Here is a 16,428-nt window from a genome sequence, read left to right on the forward strand (position 1 = left end):
AGTTTTCCTCCTCACATGAAGCTGTAGTCAGGCTGCGCTTTGGTCTCACAGGTGGAAGTTAACGCAGGCAGAGCTCGGACACGATGGAGACGGAAATACTGAGAATGATCTGCGCCGGCCAAGGAGCAGTCAACACGGAGGATTTAGTGTATAATCTGTTTTCCGGCGATCCCACGAAGTTGTCGGAGATCATTTCGAACCGAGAGAAATTTGCTCGGTGTTGTCCAAACGGACAGGAGAAGGTGGTGGCCAGGACCCGCCTGAGACTTTGCAGAGGCAAAGACTGCCCGGGGACGTGCAGGGGTCTGCACCTGTGCAAAAACTTCCTCTTCGGATTCTGTGAGTTCAGCCAGCTCAGGTAAACATGCTGGACTTAAAGTAAATTATAGAGTTTATTGCATTGGAGTATTATTATTTCTGCACACTGTATCTGTATACAGAAAGCTGCATCTGACAGCTCAGGTGGAGGCAGGATTTCAAACTCTTTTATCGTGTAAACCTGATATCTGCATCGGTTGCTACTGACAACAAACAAGGTTTTGACACAATGGACTGAACCATGTTGTAATTGGGAGGAACACTATGCAATATTTGCCTTGGACATTGCCATACACCTGCCACATATATTGTAATAACTCAAATAACAGGAATAGAAATGAAGACACAAACAGATAAACAAGAGGAGCCTACAGAGAATTTATAGAGCTGTTCTTGAAAAAGCAAAACCAAAATCCCTTAGACATATTTTCTCTGATGTTTTTTTTTTATGTGCAGCTACAACATCAGCTTGGCTTAGCAGTTAGAAAAAAGAGTGGAAGTGAAAGGAAAATGGCTTTACAGTGTGTTTGGTTGAATTTTTTGTCTCAATTTTAAATGTTAAAGGGATTCTAGTTCTACCCAGCTATATATAAAAAGCTGGTATTGGACTAATCCCATTAAAACGTATGTCCCAAAACCTAAGTTTGACATTTATGTAATATTACTACCATGATTTATTAGGCTGTCATTTGATATAACCCTTTGGTTTTAAGCACTAACAGCCTCAAAAACAGCTGACTTTGTTCCAGACAGATAAGCTTTCATAATCATCCCACAGTGAGAGACATCAGCTCATTTAAATGTATTACACTGTTTTTATTTTTGGTTTGGGTTTTTTCTTCTTAACTGAGCAAATGGATGCTAGCACTCACAGTCACGAATCAGCTGTGTGGATTCTGTTATAACAGGAGGGGCTGCAGCTTCTCCCATGAGCTGACGTCTGAGCATAACCAAAGACTTCTGAGGGAGCATGAGCTGGAGAGCCTGAGCCGAGAGGAGCTGTGCACCCTGCTGCTGCAGAGTGACCACACAGTTCTTCCTGATGTAAGTCTTACTACCGAGCACTCTTAAGTTGAATTTCAATCAATACTGGATCTGCTGATCAAGCAGCCTTTCTTTAGACACATTTTCTTGTCATGCTGATATCCAGCTCAACCTTCCCACCAACTTCACAAAATACAACAATATTAAAAAGCTTGAGAGAGTTTTTCTGTTGCAAACAAGTTAATAAGAAAATGATCCCACATTGACCGATGACCTCAGTAAAAATATTCCCAATACGTCTAGGATCTTGGGCACCAGTTTCACATTTTATTTATTTAGATAGCATTTTGCTAACTTTAATTTATCGAGCTTTTATTGCTGTGATAAAGCAAAGTATGGTTTTGGGTTATACCTACTTACATGTGGGTGCTACATGTCCTCAGTTGCTCAGTCAGATCCGCCTCTTGCTTATAGCTAGTTAACATAAATAATGGATATAACATTGGCCATATCCATCTTTTATATACAGGCTATGATTGTAACCATCTTTTCTTTTCTTCTCTCCATCAGATATGCTACAACTACAACAATGGTGATGGAGAGTTCAGCAGGTGTCGGGATGGTGATGGTTGCAGGAGGCTCCACATCTGTGAGAACTACATCAGCCGTGAATGCAGCTGCTGGAAGAACCACGATTTTAATGCTCCACAGCCATCCAGAGCTTTGAAAGCTAGAGGCGTACCTGACACACTCTTTCAGTCCTTGAAGGCTGCTTATGCAAATAAACAGGCTTTGAGACTGGCTGGAACCAACAGGGAAGATAGAGTCCACAGAGGAAACTGCTCCAGTGGTGAAGTCTCTGCTAATGACAACAACACTGATGAAAACAGTCTTTTTGGTAAGAGCAAAAAGCGGCCACGCCATTGGGATAGAGGGAAACACGGTAACCCGGTCAACCGAGAAAACGCCCGTTTCTCAAGTGACATTCATGCAGCTGACGATGAAGCTGCAAAAGCCAACAAAGGGCACAACAAGAGACAAAGGACCATTAGAGGTAAATCTGGAAACACTTCTATGGGGAGATGAACTAAAACTGCTGTCTAAACAAGGTGTGTGAAATATCTCCTGTTTCTTTCAGATAAAACAGGGATCTGCATGTACTTCATTAAAGGTCACTGCAAACATGATGGTGAGAAAGTCATGGTTAGTAAGTGTTTGAGGCTTTAATGTAGTTCTTTCTTGACTTTGACCAGCTGTCTTTCTTCTTTCTCCTTAGATCGATGTTATAAAGCTCATGACAAGATGCCGTACCGATGGCAGGTCCAAGATGGAGTCCAGTGGACTGATTTGCCCGACAATGAGACAATTGAGAGAGACTACTGTGACCCCAGTAACTCATACAGGTACTCACACAATTGAACTTCTTCAGAGATTTATTTTACACAATCTGTTACGGTTTGGAGGAGGACTCAAGCGCAGGACTCCGGGCTCAGATGCACACAAGAAAGATTTATTTACAATTCACCAGGTGTGTATACAAGAAGGTGCGGGGGGGGGTCCAGGGGAAAAGCACGCATTCTTAAATACAACGCACAAAGGAAACACACTTAACCCGACTTGCAGTAGCTTGGCTTCACTAATGCGTGGTAGACAACGATCCAGCGAGGAGCAGCAGTCACCTCCTGGCTTAAATGCTGATCATCTTCATGAGACCCAGGTGTCTCATCTCCCGAGGGCGTGAACCCACGGTGAGTCCGCCCCGGCGAGAGAGAAGAGGAGAGAGAGAGGAAGAGAGACAGTGCAGCTGATCCGCCTGGCCGTGACACAATCATCTCAATGTTTTTAGATAAAGTGGAACTATTAAGCTTTTCCATATTTTCTTTCATATATACACTGATAAAATAACAGATGCTCATTTTAAACTTTGACAAAGTTTAAAAAAATAATAATAATAATTTGAAACTTTAACATAATTGTAAAACAAAGAGAAAATATGAGGTGAGACAAGATTTTCTGTTGCTACAGGAAAATCCTTTCATTGAGTGTTTCAATGCACAAAGGTTTTGGTAGAACTGATGTTAATACTTTCTTGATTGTTTTTTTGCAGTAGTACCAGCCCGGCCGTGCACTTTGACACGATGACGTTTGGACAGAACAAAGTGCGTCGACTCTCGACAGAAAACTCGGTGATCGAGCCGACCTTCATCCACACCACCGAGTGGCTTTGGTACTGGCAGGATGGGAGTTGGAACATGTTTGCATCCGCTGTGAGTAACTACAGAGTGTTGACAGAAATTTTGGCAGATTGCTAAAAATTAACCCATAAGGACCCACAACATTTTTTTTTCAGGACAATTATGAGTGATGTCAATCATACAAAATGGACCACCTTTAACACACTTCTGAAGCTTTTTAAATAATAGCTCCAGAAAACTGTTTCTGGTTGTTAGTGATGATGTATGAACCCTGCTTTTGGGTCCAAACTTCTACTGTGTTCATTACATGTTTTAATGCTTCTCATCTTGTTCTGTTTAATCTGAACAAGCCCTTAAAAATACTCAGTGATCACTGTCGACCTCTCTGCATTTTTATTAGCACTGTTCATATGCAGCATGTTTTAAACGTGTGTGTATGTGAGAATGCGTGTGTCATGGGGGTGCATTTGTGTGACCTCCTGCTCACCAAAATGATCATAAAGCTGGAAGCTTACAACACAAGAAACAGATCTTTCATATAGGATGTATCTACAATAAAACCTCTCCCAGCACAGAGTGGCTGGAGAGGTGGTGAGACAAAGGAATGTCTTTGATTACACAGTTTGAATCAATGTAGAGATGGGAAGCATAAAAATGACAACATTTAACAATTCACTTTAACATTTCCCTCCTGTTTTGTTATTTTTATGCTCCAGATTATTCCTGTGTAGTATTTTCTCACTCCTTGTTTTTGACAGTGTCAGTGTAGATTTAGATGTCACACAGCTCCTGCCGTCATTCACCTCCTATTGCAGCAAAGGTTCACCATTAATACATGTTCTAAACTACTATGTTCTTCCATCTCATACACAGTAAACTACATCCTGCAAGTAAACAAATGAATGTCAACAGTCAAACACGAAGAATCAACATTCTCAAATCATATGTCACTACAATCCAGCTGTATACAGGCATTCAAACACATCAGTTGATTTTACTGTTTGTCCATGTGAATCTCAGCTAACTTCAGAGCTGTAGCCTGGTCAACACTCCTCTTTATGACCCCTATCAACCCCCCAAATCTTCTCACTGTAGGCACCCTGTGGGGGTTAGAGTCAACTGGTGAATCATCTGCACTTACAACTCTTCTCCTTTCCTGTTGTCACTGCAGAAAAAGATTTTGTAAAGGAAATTGGATCAAGTTGTTTATGATCTTCTCCCCCCTTTTTGAGTCATGTCCACCCATGGCTCAAAACTTCAACCAGCTCAGAGAAGTTGACACGATGTAAATGTAGACAAAAGGCTCCTCTGTTTACATCTCTCCCTCGCAGAAGGCTTCTCTGCAGAGCATCAAATCTGCATGGCAAAGTGACACCTTTAGATGATCTTCATCCTTGGGAAAAGTGGTGTCAACTATCTCCCAGTCTCCTAGCATCTGTGCTTCACACAGAACCACAATTCCATCGCTGGTCCCCCGCTGCGCTGTCACTTTTGGAGCTTGGCACGCTCCCTTCATCCCTCAGTTTCTGTTCCAACGCGCTGACGATTTAAGGCAGAGCACGTCGTACACCTTAGTTGTCTTCTTCAACGTCAACGTCGAAACTTTATTTAAGATTTTGCTGTGCGAAGTCTCCTCATGACGATCTTCTGGAAGCCCAGTGGTGCAACCCACTGTGGTTTTTCAGCTGTCCTGCAGATGTTCCCTGCTTCTCACTGGTCCTCTTGAAGCGTCTCTCCTGGCCTCAGCTTCCATCTTGTCGACGCTCTTCCTTACTCGCTTCTCCTCATGGTACCTGCAAATTTAAAATTGACACTCTTCTTGTGCCACACGGCTCTCGTCATGTGTCAACTCCACACAATGAGACATGCACAAGAATGCTGCACATTCTCTTCTAAAAAAAATTCTCCAGGGTTTCCCTCTTGGAGCAGCTCCACTCCAAACCTGTAACCCTGTCAATACATTAGTCAGAGGTTAAACATTAAGATTGTTTAACTCCCAGCTGCACCCGGAGCCTGTATCCTAGAAGACAAAGTCTTTAAGTTAAAACAAACTCACATTTGCAACCAACTGTAGCATAAGATTAATAAAGTATTCAGCATCACAGAGACAAGTATAATTGCAGGGTTACTCTAAACTCATTAAACCCCTGATTTTTCCATAATTTGCTCCAAATCATTGAACATCTGCACTTCATTCCACATTGTAATCAGAATCAGAATCAGAATACTTTATTGATCCCTGGGGGAAATTATTTTTTGTTACAGTGACTGGACAGTGACTTTTCTTAAGTTTGTCACTCACCATGAGCTCAATAGTGGTCAGATAATAAGCCCCATGTAACTATTGAGTAACCACTGCACATCTGTTCAATCGTCACTTGTCTGTCTGTGCTGAATCCTTTACAAGCAGCTTTAAAGGAAAAACAAACATTAGCCAAACACACGGATCATCCTGGAGGTCGGGCCTAAGTCAACAGGTTCCAGAGGTGCTGTAAAAGGTCATAAAGTTAACACTCGGCTGTAAAAAACAGAAGTAACACTGGTTTCAACACAGTATCACACTGTATTCACATCTTCCCCTGTAATTTTCAACATTTTCTCAACAACACAGTGTAATTTCATCACCAACACACAGCCTGTAACCACAGTTTTCTTGACACACAAAATCTCAGTAATCCTGTGGTAGAAAAACATTACTAAGTTGTGTGTCCTGCTGTAAATCACATGATCAAATCACATGATTAACCCTCTGCTGTAGAAAAGAAATGTAAATGTTAGTGCTGCGCAGGTGTATACACTCTTTCTCACAGTGATCTCTGTGAGCAACACAAGGTGATGAATAACACACCTTTGGTAAATTCAAAAACATCCAGAAAAATTACAACTAAAAAGGTTAAATTTGCAGAGTTCACATAGTCATGTGACCCAAGTTTCCTCCTGTGGTGTCCTCCTGCTCCTGCAACAAGAGGCACACACAGAGATACATCCACTCCTTTGTCATCTGAATGGGGTAACCTTGAATAGTGGTGTCAGTCAGTCTTGTCAGCTTTTACCAGTCAGTCAGTTCCCCATTTTTTTATTTTCACTCATTATTCATTCATCGATTGTTTCTTTTTTTCTTTGCTGATAGTGGAACCTATCGTCGCATTTTGTTTCCACCCTCAGCAAAACGACGACATTTCAAAAAGAAACAGAATTTAGACTGGATTACCTCGCTGAATCCTTTTAGAAAGGGACTCGCTTCCTAATTGTCCCAAACAAGTGGCTTTCTCCTGAGCCCGTTTTAATTTTGGAGAAACTCACTTTGCAACCGTTCGCAACAACATGTTGTAGTTCTCCCTATTCAAACGTTCAGATCCTCTTAGATGAGAGAGAATATTAAACAAAACTTTCAGTGCACTATGAAAGTAACAAAATAAAAAGTAAGGGGGGGGATCATACCAAACCTAATTGGCAGGCTCAACCTTGCAACAAAAGACAAATCATCAGCTAGTTTGATCTCAAACATTCATCCAATCAGCCACACACAACACACAGCATAACCCTGTTGTCTCATCACATAATGAGTTTCTTCTCATGTAACCAAATGTGTGCCATGTTAAAACTTCTTCACACACCAGAAACTCAACAATCAGCTCACTCAGTCAAAACCTCTCATCAGCATTCTGTTTTCTCCCTATGATGCAATCATTTGTCCTCCTATAATATTCAGTCCACTAGTCTATGTATCACTTTTCATCTTACTAGTGACTTGGACAAGATGACAAACAGAATCTCATGCTTAAGATGCTTTCTGGTCTTCATGAGTGTCATTGTATGTGTATGTGGGGTTGGTATGGTTAATGCTGTTTGTGTGTGTGTTTTTTTGTGTACCTTTCTCATTTTGTAGTCCAGACTCCTTCTCAATTTTCCCACTTAAAGCAGTTTGCTTTTTTCCCAGGATTGCTTACCCAAATTTTGATTTCCCACACTAAACGACAGCCTTCCTCTGTGTGCTCACCTGCTCCTCTCACTCCGTTCTCCTCTCCCACGTTGCAGTCCAATGGCAGACAGTTCTCTTCAGCTTTGTCCTGTGTTTTCCCACTGTCTCATCTTGCCATTTTACTCCAAACGTGGCAAATGTCACTCAGACAGTCTCCTCAAAAGTCATCTTCACACACAGTGAAGTTGCAGCTTGCTGGAAACGTATCTCCATCCATCCATGCTGATGCTGTTTGCACACACTGCAGCTGGACCTCTCTGCTCAGGACTCTGTTGTTGTAAAAATTACAACATTTAACAATTCACTTTAACTATTTCCTTTGCCTTGTTTGGTCTCATCCTTTTCAGCACAACCTCACGTGTCTGAATTTACAGTTATGTTTTCATTTTGACATACTGTATTAACACAATTGATCTAAAATCAGACAAAAAACATAAAATCCGAGTAGAAAAAGTTATATTTTTTACTGTAACAACCAAAAACATGTTTATCGAATCATATTTCATAACTTTAAAAACAAATATAAATTGTCAGTTTTAAAATCATATGCACAAGTTTTGCAAACAAAGTTATTTGCAGCCTTTACCCTTTTTTAAATAACCATTTCAAACTATTTACAGAACAATCAGGTGTTCTCATTCAATAAGATGCCACACAAACTATTTGTGCCACTCCAAATATTTCTGTCCACTATAAAGGAAACATCACAGCCTGATACCTGCAGGTCTGACATAAGGTCATAACCAGAGAGGGCTCGCTGCGCTGTCCTTAGACAGTAAACGTGACGAAACTATTCGGGAAAAACGCCGCGTATATATAGTTTGTCATGACTCTGGTTTTACGTGGCCTAGCAACACAATTTAAAAACTGGTATATATCACCTTGTTGCTTTGTCATCTTAAAGTGGTAATATGTCTGCATTTATAAATTAGATAGAAGCTATCTGCAAACCTTAGCCAATCTCTCTGTGGGTGATTAGAGTCAGTCCAAGTCTGACTGCAACTGGTTTCAGTAAGTTTGCCTCCTGTCAGACAACCTTGCGCTCAAACGTGGTCACAAGTGTGCAACATCCTCAAGCTCTGGGCAAAAATGTATTCACTACAAGTTGTAGTTGGTCACAGAATATGAATAAATAAATCAATAAATCACCAGGCAGCCACCAATTTTTACTCCAGTCTTATTTTTACTTGCGTGATAAGCCACGCTGTCAAGCTAAGTGTGTCCAGTGTTGGATGATCGTCAGTTGAATGTAAACACGAGGGTCCATGAAACCAGCTCTCTTGTTCATAGTATTTCCAGAATATATTACCATGCTAAATATTACGATACTATGGTGTATCAATTTTTCCCTCCCTATGGTTGGCAGTTGTCCTTTTCTTATGAACTGTTCATTGTTCATATGCCGATGCAGGTTTCCTTCAAGGTTAAAAACACCTTTACTGTTCTCACTTTGCAGATTGGTGGACACGAAGCAGCAGACATCAACAGTGCAAAGCTGGAGGAGAAGTTTCTGGCCAATGATAAAGACGTGGTGGAGTTCACTGCTGGTTCACAGTCATATTCACTCAGTTTCCAAGGTAAACAAAGAATAGGGAACCATGCATACTTCTGCATGTTAAAATATAAAATCAGCTTTATAATTGTTGTGCAAGTTTAAACTTTTTTGCCCCTCAGACATGATGCAGACAAACAAGCGTTACGGCACCAAAAGGCCTGTTTGTAGACGGCCACGGTTTGTCTCTGCTGCAGATGCCCTAAAAAAGAAAGTCAGGTATGTCATCCCCAAAACAGCTCCACCAGACTTCCTTACTTTTTTCTAAATTCATTAGATACTTGAACTTTCTTGTCATCTTTATTCCAGTTGGAGATGGGATTTGATTTTTACACCAAGATCTCTAGAGACCAGCATATTGTCTTGAATCTAACGTAATTTCTATTCAATACTGATAGGTAACCATGCCAAAGTACTGATATTGCCTTGGTCTTTAGAGTCAAACAAAGCTCACTAACCAAAAGCAAACAAATAAAAAACAATATTGTTGTTGTAGCGTACAGCTTCATAAAGCTTGACAAGAGCTGATGCTGGATCCAGGAAAGTTGTAAACTTAATTTTAAACAAAAATAAAATTGGCCTTGTTTTTTCAACTTCTATAAAAATGACATCATTAAAGTAAATTTGAATTTCTCTCTGCAGAAGGTCTTCAGTTCAAAGCTCCACTTCAATACCAAAAACCTGGGACAACACACAGATCCCTCAAACAGGATGCTCGGTATTGTAAAAAACATAAAATATAACTATTCTGTTGTAAGTCACACTCTTAAATTTAGATGTTTTCGAAATTAATTGTATTCTAATAATATTAATAACAGAAGTGAGCAAGTAAATTTACTGACAAATAGACATGAGGACAAAATGCTGTTGGCGTTGAAGATGCGAAGCTTTTCATTGGACGGGATGAATTCATTTATTAGAAGGACAGCTCATAAAAACGAGTTAGAAGCAGAAAAAGACAGTTTCATACGAGGTTTTCTGCTTCTTCATGTTCGTTCACTTGAAGGTTTTATTCCTGTTTTTTATGGGGTCTTTTTTTCTTGTGACAAATTCTTAAATAATTTGAAAATGAATGAAGTGCAGCCGTCTGGCTAATCTGCCGTGAGAACAGAGTTTCTGTTGCAAATGGTGTAGGAGAAGAAAAAAACCAGTTTTTAAAAAACGTTAAGTAGCAATTTATTCAAAGTAAACAAGCTAAAACATACAATTTAGCATTGCTAGGCATTTATTTCTTTTTTGTAAACAAAAGTACTTTAGTATTTTTGAATAGGCTAAAAAAAGTATATTACATTAGGGCAGCCTAATTATTATTTCATTATTATTAAGAAACACATTAGCTGATTGCTGTTAAGCATTGGGATGGCAATTTGTCCCTATTCGATTCAATTTAATTTAGTTTTATTTTATTTATATAGCACAAAAAAGTCACCTTAAGGCATTTTATATATTAAGTTAAAACCTTCCAATAACACAGAGAAAACCTCAACAATCAGACAACCCCCTAAGAGCAGTGTTGGGGAGTAATGGAATACATGTACCGCCGTTACGTATTTAAAATACAAAATATGAGTAACTGTATTACTGTTTATAAAGGTGGTATTCAGAATACAGTTACTTTGCTAAAATAAATGGATTACACTGCGTTACTTTCCTGTTTCATATGTTAGGCTGTCCCCTCTCTATTTTTGGTAATTCCACGCCGGTGGAAACCCAAACAAAACCCGCATTAAGAGGCTCAAACGTCTCATTCTCGCGTCTCATAGTCACGTGAAGAAATATTTTTTTAAATGATTTAATATGAAGGCAACAGGCAGAGTGTTGCAGGCATCGCCCTAAAGAATGTAGCTTCATGGGCAGTGTAGTCCGTGCTGCAGGGAGAATGGACTGTCATACCCGTTATGTGTCTGTGAGCGCGAGGAGGGAGAAAAAGGAAAAGTACGAGCTGTCATCGAGCAGAAACAGGAGCTGGAAGCATGTAAATATAATAATAACCACTGCAGCCAAAAAGAGAGCCTGACGAGCCCAGCTGTAAGTAAGCTGTTAAGACTCGACTGTGTTCGTGTTTTCCTCCGAAACAATAAGTTCGGTTGGAGCAGCCTTCCAACGCCTCTCTCTGTCTTTCGCTAGCAAAGTTGACCCAGACAACAAAGTAAAGCTAGTTTTCATCTACGAGCCCGACACGTACCCGACGTATTAGCCAGAGGTCCCTTTACTACGGTTCGGAGCCGCTGACCTGTTTTATATACGTGTGGAATAGTTTTCTATACGAGATCGCTGCAAAAAGTGCAGCCTTACCTAATGTCCACCTACTGTTACTCATTTATATTAAGATTTAAACATCTAGTTGGTGTTGGTATGGCGAGTAACCTTCAGTAATAAATCACCCAGCAATAGTACATTCATGTAGTTGTAAAAAAGCATGATAATATATTAAGTAATCCAAAGTATTCAGAATACATTACTCTCATTGAGTAACGTAATGGAATACGTTACAAGATACAATATGTAATCTGTAATCTGTAGTGGAATACATTTTAAAAGTAACCTTCCCAACACTGCCTATGAGCGAGCACTTGGCAACAGTGGGAAGGAAAAAAACTCATTTTTAACAGCAGGCTCAGAGAGGGGCGGGGCCATCTGCCATGAGCAATTGGGGGTGAGAGGAAAAGCAGAGAGCAGAGCACTTGTTATTTTTCGTTGTCATTGTGAATAAAAATATTTAATGTGCCTGTTTTTTTTTTTTCATACAGCGAATCTCACTCCAGCTCAGCTCAGAAGAATTTAAGGAGGCTGAAGCTCTTTTCTATAAAACCATGAAAGACTGTGACATCATCAACATTGAGAGGATTCAGAACAAAGCTCTATGGGAAGCCTTTCAGTTGTACGTATTTCATTTAATGTGCACCCATCTTTCACTTTGAGTATAAAGTTACTGTACCACTGCTGCCAGCTAAAGTGAGGTTATGGTTGTGTAACTGATATGACTGAGCTTTTTATTAAAGTGTATATAGTATTACCAGCTGTCAGTTCGCTGAGGTTTGCAGGCATTCATTTATGCACCGCTCTGTTAAAGCCCTGCATTTCATTCAGGATTCATTCAGAGATGGCCTCACATTTGAACAGTGATGGGAATAACAATGTTCTAAGTAACGGCGTTACTTTTTTCAGTAACGAGTAATATAACTAATTACTGCTACCTATCATTACAACGCCGTTACTAAAATGCGGTGTTACTATTTTTCAACAAACAGACGGTTGAAGCTGTGTTCAGGTTACCGCACCTTATATCAGTTGCACGGAAGTAGCTGTAAGTAATCTGGACGCTACAGCTTTGAGCAGCTGTGCGCGCTCAGATTACTTACTTTTTGGCAAAACACCTGGAGCTAAGGGGGCAAAACAATCGCATGAGTGCTGCTGCTTGACTGAGGAAGAATGAAGTAGTCGTAGTAAGCCAATCACACGACTACTTCAAGATGACAAAGCAACAAGGTGATATATACCAGTTTTTAAATTGTGGTGATAGGCCACGTAAAACCAGAGTCATGATAAACAATATATACGCGGCATTTTTTCCTCAATAGTGTCGTCACGTTTACTGTCTAAGGACAGCGCAGCGAGACCTCTCTGGTTATGACCTTATGTCAGACCTGCAGGTATCAGGTGTGATGTTCTTCTTTATAGTGGATAGAAATATTTGGAGTGGCACAAATAATTTGTGTGGCATCTTATTGAATGGAGAACACCTGATTGTTATGTAAATAGTTTGAAATGGTTATTTAAAAAAGGGTAAAAGGTAAATGGCTGCAAACTGCAACAACAATTTTGTTGTTTGCAAAACTTGTGCGTATGATTTTAAAATTTACAATTTATACTTGCATTCAAAGTTATGAAATATGATTCATTAAACATGTTTGTGGTTGTTACAGTAAAAAAGATAACTTTTTCTACTCAGAGTTAATGTTTTTATCTGATTTTAGATCAATTGTGTTAATACAGTATGTCAAAATGAAAACGTAACTGTAAATTCCAACATGTGAGGTTGTGCTGAAAAGGATGAGACCAAACAAGGCAAAGGAAAGAGTTTTTCAAGGTGAAATGTAGAGGGAGAATTGAAAGTAGTCAAAAACAGCCAATAATGCTCTAAAATTAAACATTTTTTTTTAAAGTAACGCAATAGTTACTTTTCCTAGTAATTAATTACTTTTAGAATCTTGTAACTCAGTTACTTTTTTGAAGAAGTAATTAGTAACTATAATTAATTACTTTTTCAAAGTAACTTGCCCAACACTGCATTAGACTGTAGAATACTTTGGTATACAGAGTTCATGGTTGACTCAGTGACTCCAAGGTGCTCAGGTCCTGTTGTGTAAAAGACCAAACAAACCCAAATCGCCGCGCCTCCACCACCGAGCTTGAAAGCTGGTATGAGGTGTTTGTGCAGAGACTCTGTTTGATGTGCACTGTGGCCAGACATCTCCGCTTTGGTGTCATCTTTCTGAAGGACATTATTCCAGAAATCTTGTGGTTTGTTCAGATGCAATTTTGCAAACCTGAGCTGAACATTTAAGCTATATTTTCAGAAACAGAAGCTGCGTCTGTTGTTTATACAGCATTTAGCTGCATTTAGCATTCAATGTTATCCTGCTTTCCACTTGTGGCTACAGAGACTGCTGCTGCAGATGTATATAGTATGTATACTGTAGATGTCTATAGTATATTTATTCACTTTATATTCCCGCACTTACTGTACATGTACCAGTTAGAGTTAGTTTTTTCCTGCCTCCTATTTCAAGGCAGAAAAATCAAATGAAGAGCAAAAACAGAGATGGAAAGGTGATGGAGAAAAAGCTTTTTCATGGCACTGACTCCAAAGATGTAGACGCCATCTGCCACCACAACTTTGACTGGAGAATCTGTGGAACTCATGGAACGGCTTATGGGAAAGGTGAGTTAAAACGGTTATTGAATATTCAAATTATGTTTTCAGAAAAAATACGTTTAAAATCAAAAATTCCAAACATTCTCATTTCAATCTTGCAGTCTTTTCTGTGACACCCTTGGGTGCTGGGAAGTGATACTTTAAAAAAAATAAACCAAAGGCTTTGTTTGTCTCTGTTTATCACTGAAGAAAATAATGCGTAGCCCTTTGTCTTTTCCCACAAATAAAGTTTTGATAATTGTATCTTTTGGTGTCTAAACACAGGTAGTTACTTTGCCCGTGATGCCAGATACTCCCACAAATACACCGGAGACACTGATGTGAGAGCCATGTTCATCTCACGGGTGCTGGTGGGAGACTTCACCAAAGGGTCCTCTGATTATCGCCGACCTCCTTCCAAGGATGGAGGGGGCATAAACTTCTATGACAGCTGTGTAGACGATGTAATGGACCCCACCATATTTGTGGTGTTTGAGAAGCACCAGATCTACCCCGAGTACCTGATACAGTACAAGACCACAAACCTACTTAATGTGCACAATGGCAATGCAGCAACTAATCAAAGTACTAATAATTCTTGTGTCATTGCTTAACAAAAGTGGTGTAAAAGGGGGTAGGCAGTGTCTTGAAATGGAAATTTTATTTTGAAGGAGCTTAATAGAGTTTGTGCTGAATAATTTAATCATATGCAAACACATACCTGAAAGCAAAAAAGCACAAAAAAATCTTATGTAGAGATAAATATAAAAAAAGAAGCAGTAGATATTAATGACAGATATGTTCACAATAGAAAAGAACTCTTACTTACTTCCAGACGATTAGAAAATGTGAATTGTGAGCTGGTCTGTAGTTAATGTAGATTAACAGTTTATGATTAATTAGCTTCTCAGTCAGATGATATTAAAACATTTTAGGTTAAATTCAAATGATGGGGAAACCTTGATGAAATTGCTGAATGATGAATGATTTATATTTTTACATTTTCCTGTTGCACTTTATTATTTCTATTTCTGTTGTTGTTGTTTTGATGCTGAAGTTTTTCCACCTTGACCAAATGTAAAATGATTTTCTACAAATTGCCAGCATTTCCTCTCACTTTGTATTTATGAGCATATTGAAGATGAAGAAAAAGGTTGGCACGATCCCATTTGCTGAGGTGTTGTTTATAGAAAATAGACCAGCCTTTATACAGAATAATTAAAAAACAGCAGGAGTGAGTTAACCTTATCAGAAGAAAAAACCAAGTGCTTTCCTCATGATTATCTTCGGAGGTTTTATATGTCTGCCACATTTAGTGTTAATTATGCAAACAAATCATAAAATGTCAATTAATGATAAAGGACGCTGTCAGATTAGACCATTAGAGTCAGAAATTCTTATAATGACTTGTCCGAGACACATGATGGATTATGTGTTGGTGCCTGATGGTAGCAACAAGAAGCAGGGACCAACTTTTGAGAACATGAATAGAAACAAACAGCAGCTCTGTGTTTGGAAAAACCTAAAAAAAAAAGAGAAAAATATTAAAAGGGAAGCTCAAAGACGATGCTGTGGTGGCTCTTAATCTCTTTAAGATCGTCCCATTGTGCACTACAGAGCGCACACCACTGCTCTTGGAGTCACGAAAACATAAAGGTTGCGTTAAAACTTGATAACTGATATAGCATTACACTTCTTTCCACTCAGACAAAGTCCATTGCACTACTTTCAAGCACTTTGCAACCTGTCCTCTAATTTGGTCATTTCTTCTGGATGCATTTCTCTTGCTTGTATATATTTATTTTGTCGTATGTACTCCTTTTGTCTGTTTTTTATTCTTGCCGTCCTACTGTTTCTATTTTTATTTCATGCACAGTTGATGTGGAGAACCCACAATTTGTTTTGTACATGCACAAAGAAAATAAAAGGCTATTCTATTCTAAAAAGGAGGCATGCCTAACTGGCATCATTTAGTTATCAACTATGATGGTAACGTCAAATGAATTCAGCTATGTTGCAACTGCAAGCAACAAAGTTGCAAAACACACAACAGTCCTGGGAACTGTTGGCTAACACATGGAGGTCTGTGCCACTTTTTAAGAATCATCAGTGACCCACTGCCAAAGTGATCACGCTGGATGATGTTTGCTGCAATGGCTCCAGACTCTAAGTCGTGTGCTCAGTGTGAGAAAGTGGTGACAGCAGCAGCAGATTTGTCAAATGCTAGAAAGGCGATAATGCATAATGTATATTGAATCATGCTGAGTATGCACAGGTGGCGATGCCTGATTATTAATGTCGCCAATGTTGGGTCCTTACTTAAATAATGTCTTTCACATTACTCCTTACTTTTCCTAAAATGATGCAGTACCTCACTTAATTACTTTACTGGAGAAAGTAATTGGTTAGCCATTTCACGCTCCTGCACTGTCTGTCACGATCCTGGGTCTTTTGACCCAGCGTTTTGAGTTTCAGTTTA

The 16,428-nt window shown here is 39.3% G+C and overlaps 1 protein-coding gene across 1 annotated transcript; it reads left to right on the forward strand.

The window, feature by feature from the left end:
* Positions 1 to 15,894, forward strand: LOC147310588 (protein mono-ADP-ribosyltransferase PARP12-like). Its single transcript, XM_086270338.1, has 12 exons — positions 1 to 358; positions 1,227 to 1,362; positions 1,873 to 2,356; positions 2,441 to 2,491; positions 2,579 to 2,705; positions 3,410 to 3,569; positions 8,936 to 9,056; positions 9,154 to 9,250; positions 9,674 to 9,749; positions 11,782 to 11,912; positions 13,825 to 13,976; positions 14,235 to 15,894. Exons 1-12 carry the CDS (start codon positions 84 to 86, stop codon positions 14,561 to 14,563), a joined length of 2,139 nt encoding a protein of 712 aa, XP_086126464.1. The 5' UTR covers positions 1 to 83; the 3' UTR covers positions 14,564 to 15,894.
* The last annotated feature ends 534 nt before the right edge of the window (positions 15,895 to 16,428 follow it).

The sequence above is a fragment of the Aulonocara sp. 'chitande type north' Nkhata Bay genome, linkage group LG17, assembly GCF_057382095.1.
Source record: "Aulonocara sp. 'chitande type north' Nkhata Bay isolate Kocher_YH1m ecotype deep benthic linkage group LG17, A_spYH_male_GT1.1, whole genome shotgun sequence".
In the NCBI taxonomy this organism is placed as follows: Eukaryota; Metazoa; Chordata; class Actinopteri; order Cichliformes; family Cichlidae; genus Aulonocara; species Aulonocara sp. 'chitande type north' Nkhata Bay.